This window comes from Hippocampus bargibanti, linkage group LG03 (assembly GCF_051943395.1).
Source record: "Hippocampus bargibanti isolate YZ-2025 linkage group LG03, ASM5194339v1, whole genome shotgun sequence".
Lineage (NCBI taxonomy): Eukaryota > Metazoa > Chordata > Actinopteri > Syngnathiformes > Syngnathidae > Hippocampus > Hippocampus bargibanti.
This window is the reverse complement of record NC_142736.1, coordinates 30114864-30132441: the sequence shown is the minus strand read 5'-3', so window position 1 is coordinate 30132441 and position 17578 is coordinate 30114864. Positions and strand designations below refer to the sequence as shown.

Below are 17578 nucleotides of genomic sequence, written 5' to 3'. Positions count from 1 at the left end.
TAAACGATTATGTGAAAATGTTTTAAAACATCATACAGTACTTTAGTTAATACTTCTGACATCAAGAGCATTGTTTTTAATAGATTTGAAAACTGAATTTTCTGCTTAATTTCAAAGAATACTTGAAAGGTAAATCTGAAATGATGTGAACTATTGTTTTTGGTATAACACATTCATTTGGATTTTTAAAAATTGTTTTAAAACGTTTTAGACATCTATATTAAGATCAATTATTTTGATAAACAAACAGTATTTTTTTAATGAAATTCCAGATTTCGAATCAACTCAGTCGTATTTTGGTGTGCTGGAGTTGATTCCTGCTGAGTTAGGAGACTGGGTACACCCTGAACTGGTCGCACCAACCAAGGACACTTTAGTTTTTTTGGGGGATTTCACCAACCATGAAAATTCGTGTCATGTGGGCAAATGTCAGACTGTCCAAAGAAGCCATTATGTGTTTTTTTTAAACCATTCTGTAGCATCCCCCCCAGAGAAATTACACAATTACATTTTAACTCTATACATTTTGAATTGCATCATTCGATTTTAAATACGATTTTTAAAATATTATTTATCGTACATTGATCATAGGGGTACACCATGGACTTGCCAACCACTCAAGGGCCAAATAAAACCTTTATTTTTTTTATTGTTTTCATTTTAATGATGTATGCGATTTTACGTGAAAGGATACCGAATAATACAAAAGCACACAAACACAAACACTGAACAGTTCTTTTGGAAAACTGATGTATTTGATTATTATTCGAGTAAAGAATTACAGTATCTTAGAGTTTTTTTTTGTTAGTAGGTATTAAAGTGTAGCGAAACTGGACCCATTAAAGATCTTCCACCTTTCCGAGAAAGTGCATGTAACAGTCCGAAAGGTTTGTCGAACCCCAATATATATATATATATATATATATATGTATTTATAAAAAAAACAACAACACTATCCATCCTTTTTGTGTGTCCCCTGGACTTCTTTTTGACATGTATGTACATTGCCTTCTTTTTGGACAGGGTGGGTGAGTGGGGGGCAAGGAGGGGCTTGAACACACCACGTTAGCAGCACTGTAGAGAATGATTGGCTGTTTCTGTTTCAATTACAGTGATACCTTGGCTTACGAACTTAATTGGTTCGCAGACAGTGCATAAGGTGAAAAGTGTGGATCCCGAAAAATAATTTCCCATAGGAAACCATTAAATTGAGAATAATCAGTTCCCAGGTCCCCATAAAACATAATTTTCTACTTTCTAAGCTTTAAAACTACACAAAATATACCTTATTTTATGTATAATAAATGTGCTATGGTATTATAATTAAAGAAATTAACTGTACTTTATGATAAAGTCATTTTATTTACCTTTGTGATGGTCGTTTCATCAGCATTAAACACTTGATGAAGAACGCAACCTTCTCTCACCATTTTGAGGAATGATCGCTTGTAGGTGCTTTCTCTGTGATAATTGTATCTAGTTCCTCATCAATTGTGTTCTCTTTAGCTGGGTTGATAACTTTTTGCATCAATTATTCATATGGCTTGTGTGGGTTGTTTGTGGAGCCTGATTGATGGGATATTTTAACCTTGCAGTGTACACTCTGCTTTTGAACTATGAAAGTTGAAACTCTCACTATCGTCTGCCTGTCTCTGAAATCTTTAAACCACACCCCTCACTGCTGCGTTCTTGACCAATCACGTGGCTTTAACCGGAGACTGGGGGCGGGGAATAGAAGACAAAAACAGTCGGCTGCTATTTTGTCGTTAGTTTGCGAACGACACATCACTCATTGAGGCAGCAGCTCCGTGTCCGAAAAAAGTTCATATGCCAAGTAAAGTTCATATGCCGAGGTAAAATTTTCATCAATGTAACGTTCGTAAACCGAAAAGTTTGTAAGCCAAGGGGTTCGTAAACCGAGGTATCGCTGTATTTGAGGGTGAGGTGGAAGTAAACAATCAGGAAGAAAAAGTATCAAGAAATGTCTCAATGTCCATGTTTTGTTTTCCTTAAATAATATGTGGGGCATGGGGTGAGGGGGATGTGGTTGGGGGTCTGTGAACATCACGTCAGACAGTCTACAAGAAGATCAGTGTACATTATTTACAGCATTTTCGCATCTTACAGGCAGACGTCATCGCTATGTAACACTACAAGGGGGACACGGAAAAAAATAATTTAATGCCAAAAGTCAGAGTATCTATCACACATTGTCTTTAGAAGAAGCACACGCACGCTTAGGCGTACACACGTTTTGCCTAACTGTTTTAATGCGTCCACTGCGTCTCAAGCACGGTTATAGCCACTAATAAATAAGCTCCCGGGAACTCGAACATGTACATTGTACAAAACAAAACAAAAAATAATCCAACAGACTTGTCTTCACAGTTCTGGTTGTCCTCTGTGTGTCTAATTAGTGGCGATTTCTTTATTGTCCTCCATGAATCGCGTGAACCTGAAGTGGGCGCCGTTCTCCGCGCCGGCCATCCGCTCCAGGCCGGCCAGGGCGGCGTTGGGTTCGGCGCTGTGGAGTTTACCCAAGCTGCCCGTCAGGCCGCCGACGGGCGAGCTGCCGCCGTTGCCAACGCCGCCGCCTGACATGGGCGGGAGGCCGCCGCCCTGGATGACGGAGATCTCGTTGGCTTTCATGGCCAGGCCGCTGGAAAAGGCGGCGGCGTACTGGTTCCAGAAACTGGCCGGGTCGCCGGCGCCCACCCGCGACACTGCCGACGGGTCCTTCTGGAAGATCTCTGGGAACTTGACGGGGTTGGCGCCCAGGAAAGCCATGGGGCCGTCTACCGAGAGCCGCCGTCCGCGGCGGGCGGGGGCGCTGTTCCACATGTGGGTGCCCATGTGGACCTGCAAGGAAGATCAAATCAAGATGGAGTTACGACCCGACTTCCTCTTTCTGGTCCAAAAACCTTCTTCGGACCACCCAAAAACTGAACCAAACACTTTTATATAAAAAAAAATAATCAATTTTAAAAAATGTAAATGTTTGGTTAACTCAAAACAAAGGTGCATCATAAGAATTATGACATGTTTAACCATACATGTTAAAGGACAGCCGATGCCTCCGGACAAGTTGTGTCCATCATTTGTAAAATCACTTCAAATGACTTCTACTGAGCGTATTTTACAAAGATTCCACCGCATATAGCTATATTTTAAGACTCGCGCTGAATATTCAGTAAGTCTTGTTGTCGAGTTGATGACGATGCCTGACGTGACGTCACGTTTGGAACGCCCCTGACCGAGAAAGCGACACACAATGCATTTTGGGTACTTTTTTTTTCATCTAAAAACACCGTGTTGATCCGTGTTGATGGCGAAATTAGAAGGAAAATACTTTTCGATTCGAACCATCCTCTACAACACGAACTAGTAGTTATCAGAACCCTCCAGCATAGCGTCGAAGGCAGAGAAAAGGAGTCAAAACATATCAGGAGAGCACTCACAAACTGTGTGTATCCTCAGTGGTCGTTTTAACAAAAACTCCATGTTGATGGCGAAATTAGAATGAAAATACATAAATAACGCGATGGTGAATCGTTGTGTGTTGCACCAAGACTACTATTTGATACTAGTTAACACAAATTCCCAGCAGACAGATCAGCCCATTTCCAACAGCTTGGGCGCCATCTTGTGCATTTTCTGGGATGCTACTTTGGAGTCCAGATGCCTCAAAATGACACGGAAGGACTTCTTTAATCGATTGCAAACATGTATGCTTTCCTCTTCAGAACTATTTGACTCATATTCATAACTGGATGAGTAACAAGAAAGCATCTCCGAATCTGAAGCCATTGTTTTGATTCTCGAGCAAGGCAAGATGTCTTGGCGTGACGTCACCAACAAGGGGGCGGGACCTTCTGAAACTCGCCATTTCCGAAGTCATTTTGAAGTAGTTTTGGGACACTTTAGCTCATTTTATTGGTGTTTTGCATTTGACTAAAAATATCAGCCTGCGTGTTTTGGGTATTTTAGATGCTTTAAAACGTTTTTCTGATGCCAGTTAGGAAACAAAAAATGGTGTCGGTTGTCCTTTGAGTCTCACGATTTGGTCGGGAGACTCTTGCTTTTGACCACAATACTTTCAATTATTTGTAAGGTGAAACAAAAGAATATGTAAAAAAACAAAATAATGTTTTATACTAATTGAATGTATAAAAAAAACAATGAAAGCATTTTTGTGTTTTATTTACTTCTGATTTACACTTTTGTAACCCTCACATTATTTTAACAAGCACCACAGAGTCGCGAGTTCGAAAATCTCCCGATTTATGATTTCTGAAACTTAACTTCAATGTGTTTAACACACACACACACGCACACACACATGCAAACACACACACGCACAAATTCCAAATATGATTATTTCGATAATGTGACAATAATCAATGGCTACCGCTGCTCACCCGCACACAAAAAAAAGTTCTTATCCCGTGTCTGTAAAGTGTCCGGGAGAGTTTTGAAAAGCGCCTAGAAATTAAATGTATAATTATTATTATTGTGACTATTATTACTATTATTATTCTTTATATATATTATATATATTAAATTATTAATATAATTACATTAATTAGAATTATACATTAAATATTATTAATTATAGGATTATTATAATTAAAATAAACTCTACTCTTATGTTGCACAGTGTAATAAATAAATACATAAAATAATAAATAAATACATAAATAAATAATACATTTCATTTATAAGCGCCTTTCAAAACTCTCAAGGACACTTTACAGTCAAGTATTTTTTTTGTGTGGGTGAGCAGCGGCAGCCATTCACGCCAGCGTTCATTCAATCCGGAAGTAACTCAAACAGATAGAAAGCTAGCAAGCTAATAGATAGCTAACAGATAGCTAGCGATGCCTTCACTCAACCCGGAAGTTAGTCAAAAAGATAGAAAGCTAGCTAGCTAATAGATAACTTCTAATTTGTTGTCGCCAAACACGACGAGGTTTAAAAAAACAATGTAATAAAATGTATCTTTTTTTATTGTCAATATATAAAATGTATTTTTGACTTTGTAAATGACCCACTTGTGCCCGCGTGGGCCTACAATTTTTTTAGTTTTTTTTTTCTCAGCTTAAAAAAAAAAACCGTTTGGTGACCCCATAAAAAAAACAACAATATTTGAATACCTCAAAATTTCAATGAAAACTTTCCTTCATTTCAAAAACCTCAAAAGTTGAATCAAACCTGTCCTTATTTTCTTCTTATCAACATTTAAAAATGATATTTTAACTTGCAAACGACCTTCCTTTATAAGAGTTTTGCAATTTTCACACACGCCGCAGAGGCTAGCGGAGGAATGCAAACGAGTGATGATGCAATGGAAAAAATAATAACAGTGATACTGCATTGCACATGAAAACGGCTTCACACCCTGAATGCAGCGATGCGGTTCGCTGCATGTGGTGGTAAACATCTTATTTTGGTGGGAGGGGGGGAAGCCGCTTCAGCTGAGCCCTAATATGTTACTCTCACGCACGACTTGGGGGAGGGGGGGGATTATACTGTCCGCTTTCAAGGCGGGTGTGCCACCACCAAAGTTTCTCAACTCGCTACAAGAAACGTTCTTTTATGTTTGTTTTGCTACATGAGAAATGTTCGCTGCTGCAGGTTTAATTGTCCAAGATTCAATTAGAATCACTGCACCCACAAAAAAATAAAGTGAAATTAGAACTAAAATTTTGATTTGTAAAAAAATGTGTAAAAATTTGTAAAAAGTTTGATTTGTTCTATATATTCTTATATATTATTATTATTATTATTGGCTTGCTAGCTAGCTTTCTTGCTTACTAGCTATCTATTTGTCTTTCTATTCTATTTGAGTGAACGCTGGTGCATGTGGCTGCCGCTGCTCACCCACAGAAAAACTTATCCTGTGACTGTAAAGTGACCTTGAGAGTTTTGTAAGGCTTATAAATGAAAATGTATGATTATTATTATTATTATTATTATCAGAATCATCTTTATTGCCAAGTATGTAGAACACACAAGGTATTTGTTTCCGGTAGAACACGCTGCACTAGTATCATCATCAAAAAATTGCTAAGTGGCACTATACAGTTCCATTTGGGCTACTGTTGAAAGAGTTCAAATAGTTCAAAGAGTTAATGGCTTGGGGGAAGAAGCTGTTTAAATGTCTGCTGGATTTGGTGCGCATGGATCGGTAGCGCCTGCCTGAGGGAAGTAGCTGGAAAAGGTGGTGGGCAGGGTCCGGAGGGTCCAGTAGGATTTTCTGAGCCCTAGTTTGGATTCTTGCACTGTGCAAGTCCTCGAGAGTGGGTCCCTACCCACTCTCGTCCTAACTGTCAGTTGAAGACGGATTTTGTCCATTTTTGTGGCACCCAAACAAGAAAAAACAAAATCCGAACAAATTCGGGAAGGCGCTCTACGTCATATTTTTAATTCCCGAATAAATTTGTGAATGGCAGTGAATGAGTTAAACACACAAAGTATTGAGGTTGGGATTGGGATTGATATAAAACAAAATCAATGAATGAATATTGACTGAATACTAATATGTTTCACAGTATGCTCTGTTGCTTGTTTGTTTGTTTTGCAGAATTGAACATGCGGCGGGTCAAACTGACCCTTGCGCATTCCTGATGTAGCAAAGAAACAAATATAATGGGGGTCAAACATGTAACCGTCCCGAATTCCCATCAGTGATTCATTCCTTCATTTTTCACCCTCAACACAGAAAGCCTTTTTTTCCCCCCATCCGAGGAAGTGAAATTCTTTGACAGCAGATAGAAAACGGAATATATGCCCGAGCACAACTTTTTGTTAGCATACCTTGAGGTTTCCTTTGGTGGTGAATGCTCGACCGCAGATGCTGCAAGCGAAGGGCTTCTCGCCGGTGTGCGTGCGCTCATGGATCTGCAAGGCGCTGGATGAAGAGAAGCACTTGCCACAAGTGTTGCAGAAATGCTGCTTGGGCGTCCGGCGAGGCGGTGCGGCCGACAGCACCGGCGAAGTGGAGGCGGACGATGTGACTATCCCGGCGGCCGCCGCTACGGAAACAGGAGCGGAGGGCTCCTTGGTCTCCGGGTGGAGGCTGTGCAGGAAGCCGTTGACATCCGGCTTTCCGAGGGAGCCAACGGAGAGGAGGGACGGGGTGGGGCTGGAGGACACGCTGGCGTTGGAGGGCTCGAAGAGCTGCGAAGGAAGATCTCGCATCTGATGTGTGAGCATGTGCTGCTTGAGGTTGCCCTTGGTGGAGAATCCCCGGTTGCAGGCCGTGCAAATGAAAGGTCGCTCTTTGGTATGGCTTCGGTAGTGGATGTCCAAGGCACTCTGACACGCAAACGTCTTCCCGCAGATGTCGCAAGATGTATTCTTGGCTACGCTGCGCTCGCGGAAGGGGAACATCATGCCAAGGGGGTCCTTGGAGGAGTTGACGGATGTCAGGTCCAAGGCTCCGATGTTGGAAGGGTGAGGGTGGAGGAGGGCGGTGGGCTCCACGGGGAAGGTCTTCTGATGCCTTTCGTCCAAGACTGGCGATTTACGAGGCTGCGGCAGGATGCACGCAGGGGATGGCGCCTGCACCGAGGAGGTAGATTCAGACACGGCCGGACTCCCGACGCTTTGGCTTTCCACGTCGCCGCCGAGAGACGAGGAGTCGTTAGTGAGACAATCCCCCTCCGTCAAGCCATTGGGCACCCCTTTGAGTTCTCGGATCTCCCCAGCGTCCATTCCTTGGGACCGCTCTCGTACCTCCATATCGAGAGGAACCGGGGAGTCGCACAGGCTGTCGCGGGACGCGTCTGCCGACCTCGGCGTGTCTGGCATGCTACTGTCGGGCCCTTCCTCCATCCCCTCCATGTTGTCATCCGAGAAGTTTTCCAGGTCGTCAAAGTTTCTGTCGTCAAACGAGCCGGTGTCGGAGACCATGGATTCTGGGTAGTTCTCGGGCAACGGGTTGTTGGGGATCTGCCCCCCCATGTGCATACGGATGTGCTGCTGTAGCACAACGGCGTTGGTGAATTTCTTCTGACAGATCGGGCACGAGTGTTGAACTCGAAGAGGAGGCATGGCCCTGTGGACGCTGTAGTGGGTCTTGAGGTTGCCCTTGGTGGTGAAGGCTCTGCCGCAAATCTTGCACTTGAATGGTCTCTCCCCGGTGTGAGTCCGGTAGTGCATCTTCAGGGCGCTCTGGCAACTCAGCACCCGGTGGCAGATGACGCACTCGTTGGGATCCGTCACCTTCCTGTCGATGTTCTCCACCAGCTGCTGCAGCTTGGAGGTCTCTGAGCCATGGAGAGGATCCAGGATACCCCCGAAAGGGAATTTTGCCTTGAACTGGTCCGACATGAGAGGCATGAGGGGGTTTGTCAACATGGGCGGGCTGTTGGACGTGGTGTACTCGGCGGTGCTCTCGACGGTCACGAAGCCTGAGGAATGGCTGCCTTCTTCAGTTTTCCCATTTGAGGTAGGCAAGGTTGCACCTTCGCCCTCTTCGGATCCTCTGCTACTTTTTGCCGAAGGCTCAGAAGCACCTGAGTCGTTTGTCGTGGAAAGAACCGGAAGGTTATTTATGGCTATCGAGTGATCTTCTTTTTTGATGAAATGGGACAGACTGGGCATGGTCGGCGGGAGCAACATGCCAACCGAGGAAGTCAGAGTGGGCAAGATGGGTTTGCTGTCCAGCCAGCTGGTGACCGGCTTCTCGGGTGGCATGGACATGCCGTAGGGAATGCCGGTGCTTGTGGGGATGTTGTCCAAATGCTCGGGAACGGGATAGGGGTTCATCTGGATGTGCGGGTACTTTTCTTTATGACGCTGGAAGTGTACCTTTAGGTTCCCGCGGGTGGAGAAGCGATTGCCGCAAATGTTGCACTTGTATGGCCTCTCGCCGGTGTGGGAGCGCAGGTGGATTTGCAAGGCACTGTCGCTGCCAAACACTTTGCCGCAAAACCTGCATTTATGCTTGAAGAAGGCCTCTTCCGAGGCGCTCTTTGTTTCGAACGATGCGACATTAGGCGCCTTGCCCTTTCGTTGCTGCACTAGATTGGCGAGAGAGTTGAGATCTTCAACAGTGGTGCCAACACTTGGAAGCGAACTGGAGAACATGGGGTTTCCTGGAGGGGGTTGAGGTAGAAGGGGATTCACCGCTGAGCTGAGTAAGCTACCGATTCCGAACGCAGGGGTGGAGGGTTTTGCCAGCGGCGCATTGGTGACGTGGCATGGCCTCTTCTCGGGTGGTTGGGAGTTCCCGGTCGACGGGCCCAGGGTACTGATGCAATGAGATGTTTCACTGCTGCTCGGGTTGGACTGAGGTAGCTGTGCCGCAGCGGCAAGCTGCTTTAGGCTGCTGATGCTGGCCGACTGACTGGCCAGATTCTGCGCGAGGCCCGCGGCGGCGGCTAGCTGTTGCGAGAGGTGGGAGCTCAGGGTGGCCAAGGGGCTGGCCGTGGCGGGCCCCATAGCGCCCGGAGTCGAAGTCGGGGGCACCTGCATTTCCGGCGACTGGGAGGCCAGACGCAGTATTTGGTGACGGATCTGCTCGATGAGCTGCAGCTGGTGGATCTGTTGCTGCTGCAGGGCCAGGAGCTGCTCCATCAGGGCGGGCACCGCCACCCGAGGCCCACCGGACGTGCGTCCCTCCTGGGAGAACTGGGCCACAGCCACTTTGGTGCTCTGCAGGTTTTCGATGATGACGTTGCTGTTGATCATGGAGAAGTTTCCCAGCTCAGCTAGATTACCGAGCTGGGGCAGAGGCGCAGAAATGGCGGAAGTACCGACGGCGGGCCCGGCGGTGCCCTTGCCAGTGAAGCTGCCCGCCGCATTGCTTGGACTCTCACTCTCGACTTGGCTGCCTTCTTCTTCTTGACCGCTGCTCATCCCTGAAACGTCCACGTCCATGGATTCGTCTTTATCCAGCGCACCGGGCTCAGAAAGGTCGCCGCATTCTGTCTGATCAGTGTTGTTAGCAGTGTCATTCATCTGGTCGTCGGGAATAAGAGGAGGGGACCCGGGTGAGAAGGATCCGACGGGGGAGGCTGGACTTTCGTTCACAATGAGGACTAGCTGATTCTTAGTGCAATTCTTCTGGTGCTCCTCGAGCTCGCAGAGTTCAAAGAACTCGGCGCAACATCTGTTGCAGACGTGGGCGTCGGACTCCTTGTGGAGGGGGTCCTCGGAGCAAAGTTCTGTGTCCCCTGTAAAAAAAATAACATAAAAAGGAGAAAACAGAATTAATGATCAGATGTGTTTTGCAATCATAGGCAGCTTTATCTCCTAAAACCTCCATTGTTGCTAATCTTAAATTAATCAGTTTAATCAATTTTACACGTATCCCCTTGAAGTCTCTGTCTCTCTCGTTTTCTTTCTCACATGAAAATTGATTGAAAAAAATCATTTAAATTAATCATTTCTACATTTATCTTGAAGTGCTGCTCTCGCTCACACACACATATTAAAAATGATTAAAAATAATTTCAATGATACATTTTTACACTTCTCTTGTAGTGTTTTCTCTCTCTCTCTCAATCACACACACACACACACACACAAAAACAATTACATTTTTTTACATTTTTACATTTTATTACAGTATTTTCTGCACTGTAAGGCGCACCTAAAAGAAAATATGTTTTCAAAAGCTGACCATGCACCTCATAATCTGATGCGCCTTATGTATGGAATCAGATTCAGAATCAGAAAACCTTTATTCGTCCCACAATGGGGAAATTTGCAGTCCACAGCAGCAATTGAAAGGGGATGGGGTGGGGGTGAAAGGATAGAAAACAAGATATTCTGAGCATAACAAAATGAAAATGAAGCTGCCCCTTATAATGTATGGAAATTATGTATGGAAAACGTTTTTAAATATCTCATTCGTCGAAGGTGCGCCTTATATTCCGGAAAATACGGTAATCATTTTTACACGTATCCTCTTGAAGTGTTATCTCGCTCTCTCTCCCCATCAATCTCTCTCTCTCTCTCTCTCTCTCTCTCTCTCTCTCTCTCTCTCTCTCTCTCTCTCTCTCTCTCTCTCTCTCTCTCTCTCTCTCTCTCTCTCTCTCTCTCTCTCTCTCTCTCTCTCACACACACTAAAAATGATCGAAAAAATGAATTTCAATGAATAATTTTTACACTTAAACTCTTGAAATGTTTTCTCTCTCCCCCTCTGACTCTCTCGCTCTCTCTCTCTCTCTCACACACACACACACACACGCACACAAATCATCGAAAAAGTTCAATTCAATTTTTAGACTTATCCTCAAAGTGGTTTTTTTTCTCTCTCTCTCTCTCTCTCGCACACACACGCGCACGCACGCACACACACATTGGCACAAACACACAAACATCATAGAAAAAAAAATGTCTTAAAATTAACAATTTTTAGACTTATCCTCTAGAAGAGTTTTCTCTCTCTCTCTCACACACGCACACATTATAAATGAACAAAAAACTTAATTTCAATTAATCATTTTTACACTTATCCTCTTGAAGTGTTTTCACTCTCTCCCCGTCACTCTCTCTCCTTCTCTCTCTCTGTCTCTCTCTCTCACACACACACACACACACACACACACACACACAAAACGATTGTGTATTTCAATTCAATTTTTAGACTTATCCTCAAAGTGTTTTCTCTCCTCTCTCACACACACATTAAAAATGATCGAAAAACGTAATTTAAATTAATCACTTTTACATTTATCCTCTTGAAGTGTTTTCTCTCTCTCTCTCTCTCTCTCTCTCTCTCTCACATACACAAAACGATTGAAAAATTATTTCAATTAATTATTTTTAGACGTATCCTTTTGAGTGTGTTTTCTCTCTCTCTCTCTCTCACACACACACACACACACACACAGACACAAAAAACGATTGAAAAAGTTAATTTCAATTCAATTTTTAGACTTATCCTCGAAGTGTTTTCTCTCTCACACATACACACACACATTAAAATGATCAAAAAACTTAATTCAATTAATCATTTTTACACTTATCCTCTTGAAGTGTTTTCTCTCTCTCTCACATACACAACAAAAACGATTGAAACATGTATTTCAATTAATCATGTTTAGACTTATCCTCTTGAAGTGTTTCTCTCCCTCTCTCACACTCATACACATACACATACACATACACATACACATACACATACACATACACACATGCACGCAAAACGATCGAAAAAGCAACAATAACCTACAACAAGCGAGAAAGAGGGCCAGGCTTTGGTGCAAAACGATTGCAGTGGCCTCTGAAACAAGATAAGAGGCCATCCAAAATCAATGCCAACTACTCGCGGATCACTTTAAGGTGATGTTTGAAGATGTACATCAGGCAAAAACTAAAGTCATCATTTTCTTCAGATAATCCATCAAAAAAAAAAAAAAGAGAACAGAGGGAAGCAAAGGCGGCGCAGCTTGAGGACCCTTTAATGAAATTTCATAGAAAGTTATTGATTTCCTATAGGGCTCCTTCAAAGTCCGCTTGTCCATTCGCCGCCAATCAAGCATTGGACAGACTTATTACACTTTCAATTCGATGTCAACTTTGCTCATTTTCAGTCCACAGTCACCATCTTGGACAGGTTATCGGCATGCGAGAATGATTTGAGGCTGAAAAAGAATGAAAAAAAAAAAAAAAGAATGGGGAGAAAAACAAGATCCAGGATGGTAATGTTGTTAAAGGGTTGGATGGGGCTATGATTGAATTACCTTAAACCGGTAAAATGTCGTTTGAGAAATCACAAGACGTGTGTCACATGAAGGATGATCAAACTAAAGAAAAATGACGGATTAAAGACGACACAAAAACTTTACAAAGTCATAGTTAAACCGAAGAAGCTTTAAGGAATTGGACTTTCGCACTCCTTTCACATTCATCGTCCTCTTTTGTCAAAATTGAAAAGTTGAACATCCGACTTTTGCTTTACAAATTGCATTTTTCTATGAATCCTTTTCATTGTGAGCGGACCCCCTTCTGCCTCCTGCACGCTCTCCTCCTCCCCATTCGGGAGACTTTCATCAGAGCCAAGAATTCATTTGCAAATGAAACCTTGCAGAAGTGCAGCGCTACCGCTACCCCCCCGCCCCACCTCGACCGCGCCACAGCGAGACAGGATGCCTCCCCATTGTTCACGCAGCATGGGAGCGGCGGGGATGGTCGGCCGGACGGTTAGTCGGGACCCCGGCCCCCCCCGAGCTCATCCCCGGGGCCGGCCGGGTCCCACTCGGGAGTGCACTCAAAGGGATTATATCTTCCCCCGGTGTTCTTCCGCGCCACCAGACGGCAGACAACCACAAAGTTGCCATGACAATAAACCCCCGGCCCTCGCGCTGACCAACTATGCAAACACACCACCATAACTTTTCACGGCAAATCTCCTACTTTTAAAAAGAACACACGGAGCTTTTCGTGGGAGTTAATTTGGGAATGAAAAAGAAGAAGAAAACCACAGAGCCACCCTAAATGACAAAAAAATATATATATATATTCCCCAAAATGAGAGACATTTTGAAACAAAAATCAGAAAAGCAAGCACATGTAGTGTGTATGACTTTTCCCCATTTAGATGTATTCTGCATACATTTTTTTTCACGTCAAAACTCATTATCAACGTTTTATTGTTGTTAATAACTCCTCCCAATAAGGTAAAAAGATGTCTGAACACTATCATTTATTTCCCATTTTTGTACAAGTTAATAAAAGTTACTAGGAATGAAACATTTTATTGCATTATATTGTCATACAAATACAATTCATATTGATTTATATAGCGCTTTAACAACATGCAATTATTCTTAAATATTGAAAAAAAAACTGTTTTTTCCCATTTTACAAATCTACAAGACGTGTTTAATTGATACTTTCCATCAACGGACCTTTGATGGAAAACTTTGCAATCTATTTAAATGAACCAAGAATTGAGCAAATAAACTAAAGAAGGGAACATTACATGATGTGACGCTAACAACCTTGTGTTTTCACTTATCTTTTAAAAGCATGTGGTGTTTAATCTCCACTTTGTGTCCAAAGTGTGCTATTTTACTTGAGCAAACAATCAAAGCTTTGTGTCAAACTGTTACGACAAAAAAATAAAAATCAATTCTGTGGAACACAGGACATGGCGCAGATGCTAGCATTAGGCTTAATTCCCAAAATAGCAGGGATTAAACTCGAATTAAAATTAAAGAATCAAGAGACAAAGCTGCTGCCAGGAGGATGCGCTGTTTATGAATCATAGAGAAGAAGGCCTCAAAAGAATGAAAAAAGACGAGGAAGATTTTAAGGAAAATGAGATCCTACATTATGTGTTTTTAGGGGTGGTTTGGGAGCTCAACATCAGATGGAAGTCCAGCAAAAATCAGAACGTTTTAGTCTGTCCATGGAGAAGAACAATTGGCAGAGTTGCGGTCCGGTGTCATACTTAAAGCAAACGGAGGAAGGCAAGGAATGGGCTAACATCCCCCCCCCCCCCCCCCCCCCAACCAAATGACAAACACTTTCTTGTTTGCTAGGACACAAAAAGAAAAAAAAAGAGAGAAAAAGAAGTGGGGTTGCTCTTGTCAACCAACCCTCCCAGCCCCCCCAGGGGGCCACTCTGATAGGGGTTAAATATTGATAAGAGCCTCACTTAAACGCTTAATAGAAGGAGAAGAAGAGTGTCAAGGCCCGGCCTGGGCCGCCTGCGGTTCCGACTAGTCGGGTCAATGGCAACCTGAAGTGGATCTCACTGGGCCCTGAACTCTGAGCAATGCTTACAAACACACACACACACACACACACACACACACACTCACACACACACATAGAGGGGGGGGGCAACCCTGGCCCCTGAACTCTGGTCTCCCCTCACATAGGGGGGACACTGGCAAAGGTTAAAACAGCACAGAGCCATCACACATGCACACACATCTTGACATGCTTTTTAAAATCTTTACTCTCATCCTCTTGAGAAAAAAAAAACATTTTATAGTTACGAAGCACTTTTTAAATTCTTTTACAGGAAAATTTTTATGCAGAATTAAAGTCAGATATTTTGCACGTGACAGAAATTAAAATTAAAATGAGAATAAAAGCTCATATAAAAAACGTTTTGTTTGGGCCATGTCATAGAATACTTATATATCAATAGATGAACATGCATTTTAAAAACAACTTCAGAAATGTGACATTCATACTTTATTTAAAACTTTCAACTGTACACATTTTTTATGTGACATTCATACTTTTTCTTTCATACCTTAAACTCGACAACTATGTATTTTTTATTAAAAAAAATTAATTCAAACGACATACATCTTGATTACATATGAATAAACCTCCATCTTAAAACAACAAATATTGCATTGATGCAATACCCATAACGTTTATCCTGCAATTTATCACTTCATTTATATTTATATTAACGTCCAAAAACTTAAGGAAAGCAATTCATATCAGTTTCTGTGACCATGCACGTAAGATTAAACACGACTAATTCGTGAAAATGTCATAAATTACGTAATACCTAAAAAATAATAATATTTTGGATATTTTTATTTTGTTGTTTTTTTTTAATAACAAAAAGGGGTTTGTTTAGTCAACCAACATTTATTTTACGACGTCTGAGCGTGTGCGTATATATATATATATATATACGTGTGTGTGCGTCACTCACGATGAGTATGACTTTCATATCTGAAAGATGAGCAAACTGTCTTATGTTTATCAAGACGAATGCGGGACAAGATATTAAGTTAATATATTTCAACCAACAAAAAATATTAAACACACTTTCTCACTACGTGTGCAGTCTATGCGACTTCGGCCGGGTGGTCCGAGCCGGTTGAGGGGTTTTAGGGTGGGTGGCGTTGTGGAACCGAAATAAAATATCTAATAAAGTTTTTTAAACATACGCGAAGTAGGCAGAAAAGAAAGCAAAAAAAGAACATCGCTTGAAATAATTCACAGACCAGGATGTTTGCGTCTGTGAAAACTCTAAGAATGAAAAAGTGACGAGATTCAAGTGGCGGAGGGAGGAAACGAGGCCGGTGGTACTCACCATTGTGGCCGGCTCCGGGTAGCTGAGGGTCGGATTGAAAGTGTTGCGGCTTGGCTTGTTTCCTCCGCGACATTCTGACTGGCACATGGGGCAAACACCCAAGCGCAGAAGAGACAAGGAAGACCAAGAATAAAAAATGAAACGAGGGGCCCCTCAAAATTTCACGCGCATCGAGCCCATCCAACGCGCATGTGCCACGTTATGATTATCAATAATGCCTCGCGATTAATCATACGGGCAGGGAGGGAGGGAGGGAGGGAGACGACGAGGAGGGGCCGGTAAGAGAGGTGGAGGGAGGGGGGGATCTTTGAAAGGCGATTGGCACCTCGCCAGCCCCCCTCCTATTCAAATGAAGTCTCTTTAATCAATTAGCTCCTGATTTGCTTTGCTGGAAGGAGGGACTGTGGGGGTCTTCTTCGTCTCCTCGTCTCCTAACGCCGAGGTTCCCAAACTCCGCTTGAGGAAGCAAAGAAGGAAGAAGGAAACCCCTCCGCCCTTTTTTGGTCACCTTGGTCTTGTCCTAAGTGATGAATGTTCCGGAACTTTCTCCTCCTTTCGCTCCCCAAGCAGGTAGTTGTCCGTCCCTCCCAAAAACAAGAAAAAAAGAGACTTAAAAGTCACCTTTTAGTTGCAGTTGGCTCGCACGTGTGTTCCCGATTGCAAAAATCCACGCGTGACTCCGTCCGATTCACTTTAATGCAGTCATTTTTTTGTGCTCGAATGGTCGATTTTCGAGGTGGTGGTTTTGTACACGCGAACACGTTGTCATCGTACGGCGAATAAACAAACTTTTCCAGAGGGCCCCGTGCAGCAACCGGACAGCGAGAAATCTCCGCCCATCTACTCTATGATTGGCTGATGCGATCTTCAGTCACGAATGTGAACCCCGCCTACATCACCGCCCCATTTTCACCCGCCCCTTGTCCTATCGAACAAAACGAACAGTTATTGATTTTTCCTTCCATTCGATAATCTGAAAACTCTTATTTGTATTGAACTTTTATTTTACAATCCATATATATTTTATTTTGTCAGGACACACAAGGAATTTGTTTCCGGTAGAACACGCTGTATGTATGTATGTATATATATATATATATATATATATATATATATATATATATATATATAATGAAAAAAAAATCGAATCAAAATTTAAAATATCATTGTTTCCAAAGATGAATGCTTTAAGAGGTATTTGAGAGTACACAGGGGCTGAAACAAGACAAACGGTGCCCCCTCTCTCCTCGAGCTGATGTTGAGAAATGAAGATAATAACGTTTCGACGGCTGATGCCATTATTTTGCTCTGAATTTTTAAAGAGCAGCTGCGGGGCCAGGATGGATGTGCTCCCTGCTTGTCAGCTATCTTTTAGTTTCGACGAGTCTTTAATTATTCATGATTAAACAAAAAAAAAAAGGGAGAAAGAAGGGAAGTGCACAAAAGAATGGAGCTTGATATACATTTATGGTTTATTAGTTTAGCAATAGCATAATTAAAACTAAAACGATATGAATATAATGTCCATCAATTGGTAGGCTGGAACTATGA

The 17578-nt window shown here is 42.9% G+C and overlaps 1 protein-coding gene across 1 annotated transcript; it reads right to left on the bottom strand.

The window, feature by feature from the left end:
* Window positions 1-670: 670 nt before the first annotated feature.
* On the bottom strand, window positions 671-16792 carry sall1a (spalt-like transcription factor 1a). Its single transcript, XM_088992998.1, has 4 exons — window positions 16649-16792; window positions 16028-16105; window positions 6817-10181; window positions 671-2859 (listed from the first exon to the last, which is right to left on the bottom strand). The coding sequence occupies exons 2-4, from the start codon at window positions 16098-16100 to the stop codon at window positions 2410-2412; spliced, it is 3888 nt and encodes a 1295-aa protein (XP_088849124.1). The 5' UTR covers window positions 16101-16105; window positions 16649-16792; the 3' UTR covers window positions 671-2409.
* Between the last annotated feature and the right edge of the window lie 786 nt (window positions 16793-17578).